The 18,132-nt window shown below is 38.3% G+C and overlaps 1 protein-coding gene across 3 annotated transcripts in view; it reads right to left on the bottom strand.

The window, feature by feature from the left end:
• Nucleotides 1–17,668, bottom strand: part of LOC120412867 (tyrosine 3-monooxygenase) — a 55,378-nt gene extending 37,710 nt beyond the window's left edge. For all 3 annotated transcript variants that reach the window (XM_039573494.2, XM_039573495.2, XM_039573497.2), the window contains exon 1: nt 17,300–17,668. In XM_039573494.2, coding sequence (XP_039429428.1) covers nt 17,300–17,401 — 102 coding nt within the window. In that variant the 5' untranslated portion in view covers nt 17,402–17,668. The remainder of the gene's footprint in view (nt 1–17,299) is intronic.
• Nucleotides 17,669–18,132: the final 464 nt, after the last annotated feature.

Below are 18,132 nucleotides of genomic sequence, written 5' to 3'. Positions count from 1 at the left end.
CTCGTTTGGTGGGGACGACTTGGCCGCTGATCAGAGGTAGGAGTGCGCCTTGGAACTTGCCCTTAAAGGTGAAAACGTCTTCTCTTGGCACCCAGATCATTCCCAACACTCTTTCGCTGCCGTTTACCTTGTCATCAAAAAAGTTTTTTGGCATCTGCGTACCGGGTTCCCCGACCCGTCGAAGAACCGCCTCTGAGTTTGAGAGCCAGTTTCGAAGTTCAAACCCAGCCTTGGCGTGTAGCGCTTTTACTTCTTGTGCGAGTTGAACGGTTTCATTCTCTGTGTGCAGGCTGTCCAGATAATCGTCCATATAGTGACCGTCGGTGATGGCTTTTGCAGCTTCCGGATATTCCAGACTCCACTCCTCGGCGTTTAGATTTTTGACGTTCTGCACTGAGCTTGGTGAGCACGTTGCTCCGAAAGTCGCCACGTCCATTACATACGTATCCATCGGCTTTGCGGGATCGTCACGGAAAAGGAATCTCTGAGCCGATCGATCTTGCGGACGGATCAAAACCTGGTGGAACATCTCTTTAATGTCCGCCGTTACGGCGAACTGGAACTGCCGAAAACGGAACAATGCAGCAAAAAGAGGAATCAAAAGGTCCGGGCCTTTGAGAAGCATGGAGTTTAATGACACACCGCGTACTTTGGCGGCGGCGTCCCAAACCAAACGAACTTTTCCTGGCTTATTCGGGTTGAGGACCACTCCTAAGGGCAGATACCAGACTCGCCGAGGGTCTGCCGAACTTAGTTCATCCTCCGTTGCTTTGTGGGCATACCCTTTCGTCTGATAGTCGATGATCTGTTGCTTCACGTTCGCGTACAGTTCTGGTTTGGTACTTAAACGTCGTTCCAAACATTTCAAACGTCGCTCAGCCATAGGGCGACTGTCCGGGAACTCGAAATTATCGAACCGCCACAACAAGCCTGTCTCGAACCTCCCCGACGGCGTACGCTTCGTTGTCTCCAGCATGATGTCTCGAGCGCGTCGGTCTTCTGATGACTCCAAGTTAGGTACAGCAGCCACGCCGACGTTTTCCAAGGAGAAGAAATCGTTAACTGCGTCGTGTAAATCCTGATCGGTTTGTTCCGCACAAATATGCAGAAGGCGGTGCGTTTGTGATTCGTGCCAGCCCTCCACGGAACCGTAAATCGTCCACCCCAGCCTAGTCTTGGTGGCCACTGGTTCTTGTGGTTGTCCTTCTCGTCGTTTCAGGGTCGTCAGCAAGTGCGTGTTATCCAAACCGATCAGAACGCGTGGAAGTTCATTCTGGTAGCTTTTTACGGGCAGATTTTGGAGATGTGGGTACTTTTTGGCCATTTCTTTGAAGTCCAGTGATTGGCGAGGAAGGTTGAGACTGGACACGGTTTGAGCGCCTTCCAGTTTGAACTTCTTTCCGCTGGCGTTTGAGATGTTCAGGTCAACCCGTTGTGAATCCGCTTCCGATCTCGTTATGTTGCTTGTCCACTGTAGACACAGCGGGTTGGTTTCGCCGGTGATCCCCAGTTGCCTCACCAAGTCAGCTTCAACGAGTGTCAAGCCCGAGCCATCGTCGAGAAACGCTAGAGCTTCAACAGATGTTTCCGGTCCGTGCAGCATAATCGGCAAAACGCGAAACAGCGTAGACCGTCCGCTCCGGTGAACTGCCAATGTTGCTGGGTTTGTTGAAAATTCCTCGTTTTTAGCTGGTAACTGTGGATTTCCAGGATGTAGTAGCTTGTGATGGCGTCCTTCGCACCCCTCAAATCCGCAAACCGTTGCTTTGCATGGCCATTTGCCGTGTCCCGATAGGCACCGTCGACAAAGGTTCGTCTCTTGAATTTGCCGCCAGCGTTCGGCCAATTCGAGTCCACTAAACACGCGGCAGTCTTTCAGCCTGTGTCCCACTTTTTTACACATCAGGCAAGTCCTCGGATGGGCGACAGGGTTGTTCCCAGTCTCGGTACCCTTTTCGGCGGATTGGTCGTAACCTTCATCTCGGCTGTGGGTATTGATGTAGGCTTTATCCTTGGGCTTCAACTTCTCGAACTTCAGACAAGTGCTTCCGTAGGGCACAACCTTGCTCGCTGCTACGACGATGGTGCTCATGTAGTCTCCAAACGTCCGTAAATCTACGGTCTTCAAATGTCGCTGATGGAGCGCCCAATCTAGCGCCACTCCTGCTGGCAACTTGGCTTCTAATTCGCTCAACAAAGTTGGATTGCAAAGATGAGATTCCAATCCGAGTGACATCAATTGAGCACACATGTTTTGAACAGCAAGTCCAAACCCGATCAGACTTTCCAAGCGTTCCGCCTTCGGAGCGGGGGTGGCACGTACTTTGTCCAAAAGGCAGTTCACGATCAGTTCAGGTCGACCATAGAGTGTGTACAATGTGGCCAAGAGTTGTGGTACGAGGGACGGGTGAAGAAGACAGCTGTGAACCATCTCCCTAGCACGGCCTATCAGACAACGTTCCAGTCGCATCAAATTTTCTGCCTCGGAGAATCCACACATCTGGGTCGAATTACAATAGCTGCTGTAGAATACGGGCCAGTCAAGGGGATCACCACTAAACTTAGGGAGTTCTTTCGGTACAACGTGTCGAGCAGCGAGTTGCTGACTGTTTGGTCCGTACACGAAACCTTGGGTCCCACTCGGCGGCACCTGCGTAACCACAGGTGTAGTAATCGATCCTTGGTGGCTGGACACGCTCGTAACATCGGGAATGGTGAAACCGCGGGTCAGCGAATGTACATGTACACCTCCCGACAGGGATGGGAGTGTTACAGCTGGTGGTGTTGTAAGGAATGGTGAGTATCCGTTCGAAATCGGTGCGGATCCATGCGAGGTGGTCATGAAATCCAAGAGTGGTGCCGAAAAACGCAAAGACGTAGGAGGTGGAATTGATGCAGCCGCTGTGACAGCCGCAAATGGCGCAGGAGCAGGCGGAAGTTGGTGGCTCGACGATGCAGCCGCTGTGACAGCCGCGGACGGCGCAGGAGCAGGCGGGAGTTGTTGGCTCGACGATGCCGCCGCTGTGACAGCCGTGAATGGCGCAGGAGCAGGCGGAAGTTGGTGGCTCGACGACGCAGCCGCTGTGACAGCCGCGGACGGCGCAGGAGCAGGCGGGAGTTGTTGGCTCGACGATGCCGCCGCTGTGACAGCCGTGAATGGCGCAGGAGCAGGCGGAAGTTGGTGGCTCGACGACGCAGCCGCTGTGACAGCCGCGGACGGCGCAGGAGCAGGCGGGAGTTGTTGGCTCGACGATGCCGCCGCTGTGACAGCCGTGAATGGCGCAGGAGCAGGCGGAAGTTGGTGGCTCGACGACGCAGCCGCTGTGACAGATACAACCGGCGCAAGAGCAGGCGTCTTGGCAGCTGCGTCCGTTAGTTTTTCTGTTGCAGAGTTGTTTATTTTCTGCTGCTGAAAGCAATCAAGAAGTGCTAGGTACTCGTCCAAATGCTGCTGAATTTGTTGTTTCCTGGCCTCCAGGTTTTCTTGGGTAATTGTGGAGGGAGGCGTATCTGCTTCAAGCTTGGGTACCAGGGAAGTACTTGTTGGCGGAAACTCATAGGACGGAATACGGGGAACCGCTGTCACGTTGGTCAGCGCATCTGCAGTAGCCTCCGAAGTTGGTAGCTTAGGCACGGTGCCATTACTCGACGTGGATGTTACTGTATTGATTCCTCCCACGGCGCCCTCTTCTTGAGTCTGGTTCGCCAACCATTGGCCAACTGAGCTAGGAAGACTTCGATTACTTATGCCGGTGCGGCCGCTGCGCACGCTTTTGCCACCGCTGATACTGGCTCCTTCTTCCAAGACAGCGTATTTTTTCTCGAGGAAGTCACTTTCTAGCCGTGCCTTCTCTTGAAGCACCTGAAACTCCCTTTCCCTTTCCTCTTGATTCGCTTTGTCCTGCAATCGTTTGTTCATCTCATGCCTTTCCTTCAGCAGGCGTTCCTGTATCTCCTTCTCTTCTTCTAGACGACGGAGTTGCAGTGCGGCTCGGGCCTTTGTTGAAGAGGTCGTAGTGCAAACAGAAATCGCCGATGTTGACTTGGTATCGTCCAGGTTGCAAAGAACGCATACGAAGTTTCGTCCGGTAACGCTCATGTCGACCTGCGCACAACTGAAGTGAATCCAGTGCTTGCACTCCTGGCACATGACCACATGGACGTCAGTGGCGATTACTTGGGGGCATAAAGAACAGCGTTGGCCAAATTGCGGGTCAATTATAGTGAGGATCTTGACCTCACTCTTCCTCGGTAGGTCAGACATCGCGATAAATATCTTTTAGTTGTGTTGCAACAGGTGTGAACCCAGATCTGTTCGGACCCTTTTAAGCAAACTCGCTTTTGACGGAATTAGCTAAAAGCTATCAAGATTTATTAAAGTTTGAGTTCAAATGATTATGTTGGTGAACTTACATATTTAGTCCTTGATCTTGTGTAGGGTTCACTGTGTGGCACAGTTTATTTAATTGTGGGAAATGCCTGTAGGAGTTCAATTTCAGTCGATTTTTGGACTAATTAGTTTTTAAACTACTTACAGTTGTGTTCTATGTTCTAAAGCCGCAATTCTTCGAATTAATCTTTGTGGGGGGTGGCTAAAGAAGCTATTAGGACAACAATATTAGACTATTTAAAGGTTCCTAATCTAGCTCAAATTCTTACCAAGTCGACCAGTACAGGTCGCTTTAATAGGCATCAATTTAACAATTTCTAAACCGCACTCTAGTCTCACTGAACGGGAATGACTTGCCGTGCTCCTAATTCTTGACAGTTTCTCCTTTCTTCGGTTGTGTCATCAGCGCTGACACGTTCTGGCCCGGGGGAGAGATCAACGAACGATCTAGCTCACCGGGGGGCTTGCTCGTATGGTCATCTGCTTCAGCAACAGATAGTGAAGCAGAAGCTATTTTGAATACTTTGCCAAATGGTTTGAATTGACTTTTTATTGTTCATTTGGTGTAACTAAGCATCGTTGATACACTGTCCGAAGATCGATGATAATCAATCGTTTACAAAAAGACCTTAAACGAGACGTCGGCCATCGGTGACATGGTTTTTCCTTCAAAGATATAAAATTTTGTTACAAAAATTCCTTCTACATGTTGACAAAAATAGTTTAGTACACGTCATGATATTTTTTTCTTATTCTTTGTAAAGTTATGGAAATCTTAATTTATCAATTATTGCCAACCCCATCACCAACATTTAGGACTGGCGCCTTAGCCCACTCGGCCGTCAGTCTGATGAAGAATGGAAAGGATAAATGCATATATGAACCAATATGATATACATCCAGGCCTTTTAACTCTTTTTTTTGCGGTGTAGGACATCAATGATTGCACCAAAAAATTATAAATTTTAATTCAAGTCAAAATTGATCCAGCCGTTCCGCGACTCGACTCGGAAAGAAAACTGAAAAAAACTTAAAATAAAATTTACTTCCCTTTATTAATCATTTGAGCAATTCTCTACAAAATCGGTCTTTTGCCTTCCTCACTGAGTTAAGGCTATAATCCTGCTCTAAAAATGAACTTCGTATAAAAACGTCGTAGACCCACCTTTATGTATACATATCGACACAGAATCGAAAACTCAACAAATGTCTGTGTGTATGTGTGTGTGTATGTATGTATGTGACCAACAAACTAGCTCATGTTTCTCGGCACTGGCTGAACCGATTTGACCCGAACTTGTTGCATTCGACTTGGTTTAGGGTCCCATAGATCGAGTTTTATACAGATTGAAGTTTCGATAAGTAGTTCAAAAGTTATGTATAAAAATGTGTTTTCACATATATTTGGATCTCACTTAACTGTATGTAAACTATGTCCGGATCCATCATCCGACCCATCGTTGGTTATGGCCTCTTAAGTGATATTGATGTACTTTTTTGAAGCCGGATCTAAAAAATAGATGAAACTTGTGTACAGCCATTGTTGTGAGGAAGGCTCCAACCACATAGGTGGATTAAGTTAGTTTTTTTCTTAAATTTTATTTTTTGTATTTTTTAATCCGAAACTGAAACTTTTTTGGCACCTTCGGTATGCCCAAAGAAGCCATTTTGAATCATTAATTTGTCCATATAATTTTCCATACAAATTTGGCAGCTGGCCATACAAAAATGATGTATGAACATTCAAAAATCTGTACCTTTTGAAGGAATTTATTGATCGATTTGGTGTCTTCGGCAAAGTTGTAGGTATGGATATGGACTACACTGAAAAAAAAGATACACGGTAAAGAAAATTTTGGTGATTTTTTATTTCACTTTTTGTTACTTAAACTTGATTTGCAAAAAAAAAACGCTATTATTAATTTTCTTTAAAACATATAAATTTTAAACATCAAATGCCAACTTTTCAAAAATTTCCAGGTTGTGCAAAAATTCTTTGAGCGAGTTATGAATGTTTGCATCAATACTGATTTTTTCAAAAAATCGAAAAATTGATCGGCAAAATTTTTTAACTTCATTTTTCGATGTAAAATCAAATTTGCAATAAAAAAGTACTTCAGTGAAATTTTGATAAAGTGCACCGTTTTCAAGTTAAATCAATTTTTAGGTGACTTTTTTGAAAAGAGTCGCAGTTTTTCATTTTTTTTAAATTAGTGCACATGTTTGCCCACCTTTGGAAAAAATATTTTTGAAAAGCTGAGAAAATTCATTATATTTTGCTTTGTTGATACGACCCTTAGTTGCTGAGAAATTGCCATGCAAAGGTTTAAAAACAGGAAAATTCGGGAAAATTGATGTTTTCTTAGTCCCACCCAAACAACACGCCATTTTCTGATGTCGATATCTCAGCAACTAATGGTCCGATTTTCAATGTTAAAATTAGAGGTGGGCAAAAAAAGAGCGAACCGCTCAAAGAGCCGGTTCACTGAAAAGAGCGAACGAACCGTGACTCACAAAAAAGAACCACGGTTATTTTTTAAACTCCGGTCTTTTGAAAAACCGTTTCAACATGGCATGATTTTTGTTTTAAATATAATTTATATAATTTCTAAAAAATGTTGTTTTAAATTTGTTTTTGAGAATTTATTAAAATTAATCCCAAATGATTAATAATTTTATTTACAAAATAAAATCAACTTTTCATTGTTTAACTGAGTGTACATTAAAATAATACCGGAATACAAATTTTAGCACTTCATATAGCATGATTTGTCGAATATTACCAAAAATCTACTGAACATTTGAGAGATTTTGGAAAAAAATAATCATTTTGTCTTATTAAACTTTAGCGTTTATTGACTTTATTTATTAAATCAGAATGTAGATAAGAGTTCACAGAATATTTTCTCCAAATAAAATAACAGCATTTGTGCATTGTTGCAGAAATAAACGCAATTTTAAAATTACAAGCATTTTTTCCAGCATCCAAGATTTAAGTTTGGATAACATTCAATTACTCGAATTATTAGTTTTGAGTAGAAATCTTAGCATAGAGACCACCAAGACCTATGGTTTTCAAGGGCATCTTCTTTTTTCAGTTTTATTTTTTATCAAATATGGCCGTTACAAATAATTTTCAAAGTTTATGTCACCCCTCCCCTTCAAAATGGGTCCACAAAATCAGGGGGCAAAACAATATTTTTTTCAAAAAACTTCCAAATTTTCATGGAAATAGAAGTCTTATCAACTGAAAACAAATTTAAAAGCATTTTGGGATCGATAAATTTTTTTTGAATTTTTGTGAAATTCCGTTGCACAGTAATGCAATTTTTTTCGGCTTAAAAAAAATATATATTATTTTGAAAACTTATGATTTTAATACAACTGGGAATGTTTAAATGCATTTTAAAAATCTTTTTTTTATTAAAATGTTTATACCATGCCTTGTTATTCATTTTTTTTTTTGCGACTTTAGCCAGAGTTGAGGGACTTAAACTTTAAAAAATATTTGGTACGGCCTAGTTTATAAAAGTCCAATGTGAAATAACTTATAAAATCACACGATTCTTGAAAAAAAAAAGACATTTTCATTCAAATTTTCAAAAAGAGCAAAAGAGCCGTTCAAAAGAGCGGCTCTTTTTAAAGAGCAAACGAAAATGAGCGGCTCCTAAAACAGAGCGGTTTTGCCCACCTCTAGTTAAAATATAAAACATTCGTGAAATTTTCCGATCTTTTCGAAAAAAATATTTTCAAAATTTTTAAACCAAGACTAACATTTTTAAAGGGCGTAATATTGAATGTTTGGCCCATTTGAAACGTTAGTCTTGGTTTAAAAAAAAATTCACGAATGTTTCATATTTTAACATTGAATATCGGACCATTAGTTGCTGAGATATCGACATCAGAAAATGGTGTGTTGTTTGGGTGGGACTTAGAAAGCATCAATTTTCCTGTTTTTAAACCTTTGCATGGCAATATCTCAGCAACTAAGGGTCGTATCAACAAAGTTCAAAAGTGCAAACTATAGAAAATTTTCTCAGCTTTCCAAAAATATTTTTTTTCAAAAGTGGGCAAACATGTGCATTAATTTTAAAAAATTAAAAACTGCGACTATTTTTAAAAAAGTCACCTAAAAATGAATTTTACTTGAAAACGGTGCACTTTATCAAAATTTCACTAAAGTACTTTTTCATTGCAAATTTGGATTTACATCGAAAAAAGAAATAAAACATTTTTGCGATCAATTTTTCGATTTTTTGAAAAAATCACGATTAATTAAAAAATTTATAACTCGCTCAAAGATTTTTTGCACAACCTGGAAATTTCTGAAAAGTTGGCATTTGATGTTCTCTAAAACATATCAAAAAATAAAAAATATTAAAAATAGAGTTTTTTTTGCAAATTAAGTTTTAGTGACAAAAAGTTAAATAAAAAATCACCAACATTTTTTTACCGTGTATCATTTTTTTCCAGTGTAGTCCATATCCATGCCTACAACATTGCCGAAGATACAAAATCGATCAAAAATTCCTTCAAAAGATACAGATTTTTTAATGTTCATACATCATTTTTGTATGGCCAGCTGCCAAATTTGTATGGAAAATTATATGGACAAATTAATGATGCAAAATGGCTTCTTTGGGCATACCGAAGGCACCATAAAAGTTTCAGTCGGATTAAAAAAAAACAAAAAATATCTAATGACCGAAATCTGAGAGAACTGCTCATTTGTCACATAGTTGGATTTTAAAAGTACATATTTTCTAATTTAGATTTTTTAAACATCTGTTGAGCCATAGTCCATGATTGTGCAAAATCTTGTTCCAGAGAATTTTTGAAAAAGATTCAATTTAATTTGTTTTAAAGGCTTATTCAAATTTGCAATCGAAAAGTACTTTAACCGAATTTTTGATAACGTTCATCATTTTTGAATTAAAGTAACGTTAAACTTATAACAAGTTTTAGAAATTTAGTTTTTTGTTTCTTGAAAAATACTTTATGAAATAAAAGCTTACCCTGAACAATGTTTTTCAAAAACTGAGAAAATTTGGAGACTTTGAAATTCGGATATTCAGTTTCTAAAATAAAGCCTCTCAATTTTTTTAATCAATTAAAATAAGTTTCTCTAAGTCTAAGTGTCAAGTCTGAAGTTTTTAACTGACGATATATTGAAAACTATTGTTTTGACTTTCAATACTGAAAAATGTGAAATTTTCTGATCTTTTCAATAAAAATATTTTCAAAGTATGAACTGAGGAAAACTATCTATGTATAACTCTTCTGAGAAATTCACTGGGATTTCGGTCATCCGTTTTTTTTGTATTTTTAATTTGGCTGAAACTTTGTTGGTGCCTTCTGTATGCCCAAAGAAGCCATTTTGCATCATTTGTTTGTGCATATATTTTTCCATACCAATTGGCAGCTGTCTTGGGGAAAGTTGCAGGTAAGAATAAGGACTACACTGAAAAAAAAACACTGTTAACAATTTTTGGTGATTTTTATTTCTCTTTTTTTGTCACTAAAACTTGATTTGCAAAAAAAAAAAACACTTTTTGTTTTTTTTATGAGAAATTTCGAGGATGTTTAGAAAATCTTTGACTCAGCTATGATTTTTTTAATCACTACTAATAATTTCAAAAAATCGAAATATTGGTCGCAAAAATTTGTAAACTACATTATTTGAAGTAAAGTTGAATTTGCTATCAAAAAAAGATAAATGATAAAGTGCACCGTTTTCAAGTTAAATCCATTTTTAGCTAACTTTTGTGAAAATAGTCGCAACTATTCATTTTTTAAAATTAGTGTCCATATTTGGCCAATTTTGAAAAAAAAAATTTTTTTTTGAAAGGCTGAGACAATGCTCTTTATTTTATTATTTTTTTGAACATTGTTGATATGACCTTTAGTTACAGGAAAGTTGATGTCTTCTAAGTCTCACCCAAACAACCCACTTTTTTTCTAATGTCGATATCTCAGCAACTAATGGTCCGATTTTCAATGTAAAAATATGAAACATTCGTGAAATTGTCCGATCTTTTTGAAAACAATATTTTTTTAAATCAAGACTAACATTTCAAAAGGGCCAATTTTTCTAAGTTCAATTAGGGTATTTTTTGATTGCAAATTCGATACGTGTTTTGAAAATGATTTTCTCAACATTAAAAAAGCACAATTTATTCAAAAATTCCCATCTCGGGAACTAGACATATCAAAAAGTTTCAAAAATTATAAAATACTTATTTTGGAAATTCAACTTTAAGTAATAAAAAACGGTTTTTTTTCCAGTGCAGCTATTGCTTTCCGAAAGGTCCTAATCATTTCTGCTTCGTTTAAGACACCAAATCGCTTCTCAAGATACAGATTTTCATAAATTTACATACCCCTGAGAACTGTTTGGAGACTTGTAAGGAAAAAAATGATGCAAAATGTTTTTTTTGCAGGAGTTTCATCCATATAAAAAAACGGAGAGATCAACAAAACAACAATGTTATTTCCCACATAAAAAAAATCTTATATTGAAATCTGGTCAATGGCCTTAAAAAATAATTGATTCTAATTGCACCTAAACGGAGAAAAAACCTTTTTCAAAAACGTACCATGGTATTTGAACACTTTGTTCGTGGTTCCCATTTTCATGAATGCTTATTCACGATTAACGGAACTCATTTTTCTCCGTGTAACTGTAGTTATATCTAAATCTGGTACAAATATGTCAATATTCCCCTGCAAAAATCTACCAAAAAAAAGAACGTTTTTCCTCCGCCAATAATGTGTAAATTAACGTAAGAACCCATCCTGGTCCTGGCGAGGCGCTCAGTTCTAGCTGACTCACGGTGATCACTTTGAAAAACGCGAGCAATATTACTGATCCGCTACCTGTTTCTTTGTACTGCCAACCGAAGGAGACCTTCACTGCCGCTAAGCTCCGCGCACTGAAGTCAAATTTCAAAGTCAATTCTCTGAAATGGAATCACTTTGCCGAGCGGAGCCACAAAGACACTGCTGCGCGATTTGATGGCGATGTTCTTTTTTTTTTTTTTTGATTTCCTATACTTTTGTTCTTTTTCTTCGTTTACTGTTTCTTCTTTGGTTGGTATGACAGGTCTTTATTAGCTGATTTGTGCGATCAAGCCGACAGAGCTTGATGTGTGCACGGTGGGGTTTGCGTTTTAGAATGTTTGCAGAATTTATTGGATATTTCTTGATGTATTTGACTCAAATATCAATCATTTTATTTGAATGTTCATATTCGTTACATTTTTTCTGATTTCTTTTAAATTTATTAAAGATCAATATTTACCATTTAACTCTTCCGTCACAACGATTGAACTGGTGGTCAAACCGGTCAAATCCGTTGTTTTGCGGAAAGATTTTGCCAAACCGTAAACGCCGACGTGTGCGTGTGTGTACAAATGTTGCGTTCATTTGTGTGAGCATCAACAACAAACGGGCTCATCAATAAACGCCGCAATTTGAGGCAAAAAAAAACGGAGCAGACTGAAATGTGTTAGACCGGTCGCCAAAAAAGATCGGTTCGCAATTAATTGAAAAATGGTTTTCGAGCGGTTCACGATTGACCCGCCACGGTGGGCTCGGCTGGTTGATTGGTTGGGGTAAAGTGGGACAATTACCGGTGCAGTTGGAGAAGGGGAGCGGAGTTCAGGAAGAATTTAATTTTTTTCAACAGCCCCAATACTTTTTAAAGCGATCGCATGATAATTGTAATGAGAGTAATAAGAAAACGTTGAAAAGGTGTGTTTAAATATGAGAATCGCTGCACCTGTCCGGTAAACGTGCATTAGGGTGACCAGATTACGGAAAAATAATTCTATAGGTTTCTGGGCCAGATATGAGCAAAATTGATCAAAACAACCCCAATGATGCTCGAGGTCAAAGTTTGTATAGAATAGAAATGTTCACCAATTTCATCCTTGAACACCAAAAAGTTAATTCTAACCGATTCAACTCTAGTTTGGGATCGTTTTTCGCTTAGACACCCTAACGTGCAGGCTAGACAGTGATACACGCGCAGTCTGTGCACCGGGGGTCAAGTGGGAAGTTTTGCGGAAAAGACACCATTTGCATGGCCGAGAGATCTGAGCCTGACGTGCGATGCCTGAGGAAGGTCAGTGTCCAAGTTGAGCTGATGCCTGTTTTTGGAAGAAGAGTTTTAATCAAGCGGGATTAAACCCATTTTTTGAGTCACGTTTCTACGAAATGTTACTGTTCTTATGTCAAAAATTGTTCAACAACACATGACTTCTTCAACATCACATGTTTCTTCTTGGAACATCGTCTAACAAACCAGACAAAAGCCAGCTTAAATTTCAACTATCAGCCGATAGCATCAATGAATGAAAAAAGCTACAACGCAGACGTTAGCCACCGGAACATAGCACGTCCAACTTGTACCGGCGCGGGCATGTAGTGCCACCGTCCGGCAAGTGCAAATGCATTGCATTGCATTGAACTTAACCTCAAAACATACTGCCACAGACACACACACACACACTGCACTGCGCTGTCTGCTCAGTTTGGCGGAAAATCAATGCGGTTTGGTTTTTTCGTACACTCACTAGGAGCTTGGGTGGAATTTTTAATGCGGATGATCTAAGATGCACTTCTAGATTTTTTTTGAAAAGGTCCTATAAACATTTTTTTTTATTTTTTTTTTTTTGCTTTTTGGGTGTTTTTAGAACCACCTTGAGCCAGGGGTATTCAAAAACATCCAAAAAGCAAAAAATTCAAATTTTGTTAATAGGACTTTTTCAAAAGAAAACTCAAGACTTGAACTTTTTAGTAAGTATTTGCACAATTTGGTAACTTATGGTTACCTTTTGTTTTTTTCTGAATTTGCAAATAAAAAATCGTTTCTTGAGCAAAATTGTAGTTTAAAATGTTTACGAATCTTCATTCGCACTTAGTGATTTTTCAAAATTTGCACAAACTTATTATTAGATTTTTGTAAAAAAAAACTAATGCAGCTAATACAGCTTATACAGTCATGCCTCGGTTTTGCACGCCTCGGTTTTGCACTGCCCCGGTTTGGCACCGTTCAGCTGCCTCGGTTAAGCACGGCCCAGTGCTTAACTGAAGCACAGAGCTTATGGGGTTTTGGTTATATGGGAGACATTGGCTTTAATCATATAAAAATCATGCAAACATCAAAAAATTATAGTGTTTTGGAATCGGGATGATGTCAGTTATCCATTAAAATTATAATTTCATGAAAATTTTCACAAAAATACGTATTTTTCCTGTATTTTGAAAATGCATTGTTTTCTCTAAAGAATCCAAAAATATATTGTTGTTGGAATATGGGTATCAAATGATCAGTTTTTTTCATACGTTTCGGATATAATAACAACATTTTTAGAAAATACTCCAAATTTTCACAAAACTACGTTTTTTCGAAAAAATACTCAAAATTTCAATTTTTACAATATGGGTATCAAACGATCAGGATTTTTGCATACATTTCAAATATAATGACAACATTTTTAGAAATACTCAAATTTTTCACAAAACTACGTATTTTCGAATAAAATACTCAAAATTTCCGTTTTTACAATGTGGGTATCAAACGATCGGGATTTTTTCAAACATTTCGAATGTAATACCAATATTTTTTGAAAATACTCAAAATTTTCACAAAACTACGTATTTTTGTAAAACTTTTCAAAATTTCAGTTTTTACAATATGGGTATCAAATAATCAAATCATTTTTTTTTCAAAAATACGTAGTTTTGTGAAAATTTTGAGTATTTTCATTTTTTTAATAACTTTCGAAATGTATGAAAAAATCCCAAACGTTTGATACCACATTGTAAAAACGGAAATTTTCAGTATTTTATTCGAAAATACGTAGTTTTGTGAAAAATTAGAGTATTTTCTAAAAATGTTGTTATTACATTCGAAATGTTTGAAAAAATCCCGATCGTTTGATACCCATATTGTAAAAATTGAAATTTGGAGTTTTTTTTCAAAAAGACGTAGTTTTGTGAAAATTTGGAGTATTTTCTAAAAATGTTGTTATTACATCCAAAATGTAAAAAAAAACCTGATCATTTGATACCCATATTGCAATAACAATTTATTTTTGGTTTCTTTAGAGAAAAAAATACATTTTCGAAATACAGGAAAAATACGTATTTTTGTGATAATTTTCATTGAATAATAATTTTAATGGATAGCTGACATCATCCCGATTTCAAAACACTATAATTTTTTGATGTTTGCATGATTTTTCGTACGATTAAAGCCAATGTCTCCCATATAGCCAAAATCCCATAAGCTCTGTGCCTCGGTTATGCACGCCTCGGTTTTGCATCCCCCATATGCGGTGCTAAACCGAGGCATGACTGTATATAATTTCCCAGTATCGGGAATTCAGCAAAATGAAAAACAACGACTCAAAACAGCAAATTAAACTGATTTTTTTTTTTTGTAATTTTTAAGGTTGACTGTAAATATTCATTGATATTTCAGTTATCAGGAAATAGATTATGCGGATTGATATGCTCGAGAGATGATATGGAAATCGAACTTGAACAAGCTTTTTCCTCTTAGAAATAATTTAAAAAAGATAAAATATTTGAAAACTAAACATTTGATGTCATTTCTGGGTGTAACTGCCTAATATTTGTTTGGTAAATTTTGGGGTCCACATTTTTTTCTCTCAATAATAGTTATTGGAATTTTTGACAAGTTAAAATTTACACTGTGTGAATGAGAAGATAAGAGAGGCATTGGTTTATTCGAACTTGAACATCGAAGATTGAACATTTAATGTTCTAAACATTTTTGAATTTTTCAAATGTTTTTCTGATTACCCAAGTAACAATTTACGTTTTAATGCACTCTGGAAGAATATTTTAAAAGTCTCTGGAAAGATTCGAGCAAAAAACCGCTTTATCCTGAAAGCAGCAATAAAGAAGAGTTAAAGCAGCAATAAGTGTAAAATGGACCATTTTAGGAGGTTGTCAAGAGCGTATTTCAGGAGAGTTCTAGAGCCAAACAGAATTGCTGTTGATTTTTAACGGACTCTCCAGATACTCTCAAGAGATCTAATAGAACTTATTCTAAAGCTAATCAAATTTGTAGCTTTATTGAAGATCTCTTGGTAGCCGCAATAAAACATGATTTAAACTTTTTTATTCTTGATCTTGATCTTGACTATAGTTTATATGATTTTGCTTCGATGTTTATATGTTTAAAATTTCCCGGGAGTCTCGACCGAATTTCCCGGGAATTGAGAGGTCAAAAAATGGTCGATTTCCCGGTAAATTTTTCCCGGAAATTCCCGCTCGTCACCCTCTAATGTGGACAGATCTCTAGATAATGTTGCTTTTTTGAAAAGTAATAAATAGAGTTAGTTAGCTAAGTTATTCCCAAAACCATAGGAGCAACTTTTCTCAGCCCTCCTTTTACTACATGTTTTACATGTAGTTTTAAATATTCAATGATAATCTATGTCAAAGCTCATTTAAGCTCAATAACAAAAAAAAAATTGGCAGACTGAATGTAAATAAAAATTTGTTTGTGGTTTAGCAATTGATGAAATCTAGAAATTTTTTAAATGCCCTATAAGCTATTGTGTTTCATATGTTTATAGCACCGCATTAAAAAAAATCTAGAAATGCAGCAATTCCCCACGAAAACAGCATGATTCGAAAAAAAGAGTTCTCCGATCGGGCTAAACATTTTTCTGGGGTTTTCTTGGCCGAAATAATTAGACCCGTATTTTTTTGTTTGGCCATTAGGGTGACCTACGCCGTGTTAGGGTGGTCCGAAAAATGGCAATTTTCGTCGATTTTCGCAAAAAAACACTTTTTTCAAAAAATCATAACTCCGCGCCATTTCATCCGATTTTAGCTGTCTTAAGTGCAAAAGAAAGGTGATTAGTTTGGCTATTTGTGAAAAATAGTAAGAAGTTCCAAAAATCTAGCTTAACATTTGAAAAGGTCGTATGAAAACTTAAAATGCTGTTTTGAAGGTCTCGGGACTAAAGAGCCTATGTCTGAAAATATTGTTATCAGATTCCTCGTAAAGTTTTACATGACATATCAAAGAATGGTGAAGTTATGTTTTCAATACTCTGATATACGATTTTTTGAAAATAAAAACTGGGTTTTTTGACGCGCCACGCGCAAAGATGGGAAAATGACGAAAACGGGAAAAATCGACTTTTTTCACTAAAACTGCGATAACTTAATAATTTCAGCGATGACCAAAATTTTTGTAATTGAAATACGCAAATTTTGTTAATATTTTAAATCTCGAGATTCAATTTGGCCGATGCAGTTGATGTTAGAAATCGACAGCTAAACCGCTTACCGAACCATCATCGACTCGAGTACCACATCACACACATGCACGGGACTCTGCGTCGATCCCAGAACAAAAGGAAAGCCGCTGCCTACTGCATTGTTTTCCGGTTCACATGTGGTGACCGAGCAATCCGACTCAAAATCGGAGTCAAAAGCAGAGGGGGGGAGAAGAGGGAACGTCTGAACGGAGTGCTTTTTGCACACCCCGTTAATGGTCATCAATTACTGTCGACCGGAGAACTGGCACTGGTAAGCGAGAGGGGAGTTTGTTCCGCACGTGAGGTCAAGTGTCATTCCGGATATCGATTTCCATATCGCACCACTGGACCGGTTCTTCCATGTGGAGAACGGTTCCGTCTGGCGCTGACAGGTGGAGTACGTTTATGAGTGTGAAAAAGAGGCAAAATCAAGCGTTGTATGCGGATCTAGAGCTGGACGACACAATTTTATGCCAGTTCGAAACGAATGCAAGCGATTTCAAGCGTAAAAGAACGCGTTCTAAGGCATGACCTTGATCGAGTTCAAGACCAACAAGATGGCGTCATCGCCATTTTTTTTAAAAAAGCGCATGCAACTTACCTCTTCCTCGCAGTTCAGCAAGATCTGGATGACCTGTTGCGGCTCGGTGTGCATTTTGAAGATGGTTTTCAGGACACTGAACAGGTTCAGCTTGGCTTCCATGAAACGCTGGTTATTAATCTGCACGCAACGGGTACCGCGAGGAGACCTTTGGTTGACAGTCGGGAAGTATCGTCAGTTGTCCGAGGAACCAGCACCAATGTAGATCACCAGGATCGGGACTTGCGGGCACCACACGACACACGAAAGGGATCGGCTACAAGTTCGGGGACACACACAAACACACACACAGACTCACTGGTCGGGGTGGATGACCAACGCACGCACGTCTTTTCCGGTTGCAACGAGGAACGCAAGTGACCGTGGCCTTCGACGCGGAGATAAGAGGTCAGCGCCTTGAGAGTTGGGATGACCTCAACAGCGGCATTGTTTGATTGGATTCTTTTGTTTCAGGGGGAACGATAGGTTTTATGGCAGATTGCTTTCAGTATAGGCACATCCAAAAAGGGCACAGAAGCAAATTAAAAACAGCGAATAAATAAATTAACATCAAATTATTTAAAAAAAACTTATTATAAAAATTACAATTTTAAAATTACTAAAATTACTACTCTTTATTCGATGCAATTTGAGATTGCGATTAAATAAATGCAATTAAGATATTTTTAATAAGTAATTATTATTATTGATTACAAAAGAAAAATATTTTTACATAAAACTTCAAAATTTCAATGGCAATGCACTTACAATCAGTTGAAATCAGTTTAAAATGCATTCCCCTGCGATTAAAATTATTTTTAACATGTTTGGGTTCATTAAAAAATCAGTTGAAT

Source organism: Culex pipiens, chromosome 3 (assembly GCF_016801865.2).
Source record: "Culex pipiens pallens isolate TS chromosome 3, TS_CPP_V2, whole genome shotgun sequence".
In the NCBI taxonomy this organism is placed as follows: domain Eukaryota; kingdom Metazoa; phylum Arthropoda; class Insecta; order Diptera; family Culicidae; genus Culex; species Culex pipiens.
Note: the sequence above shows the minus strand (reverse complement) of the source record. Positions and strands in the feature narration are given on the sequence as shown.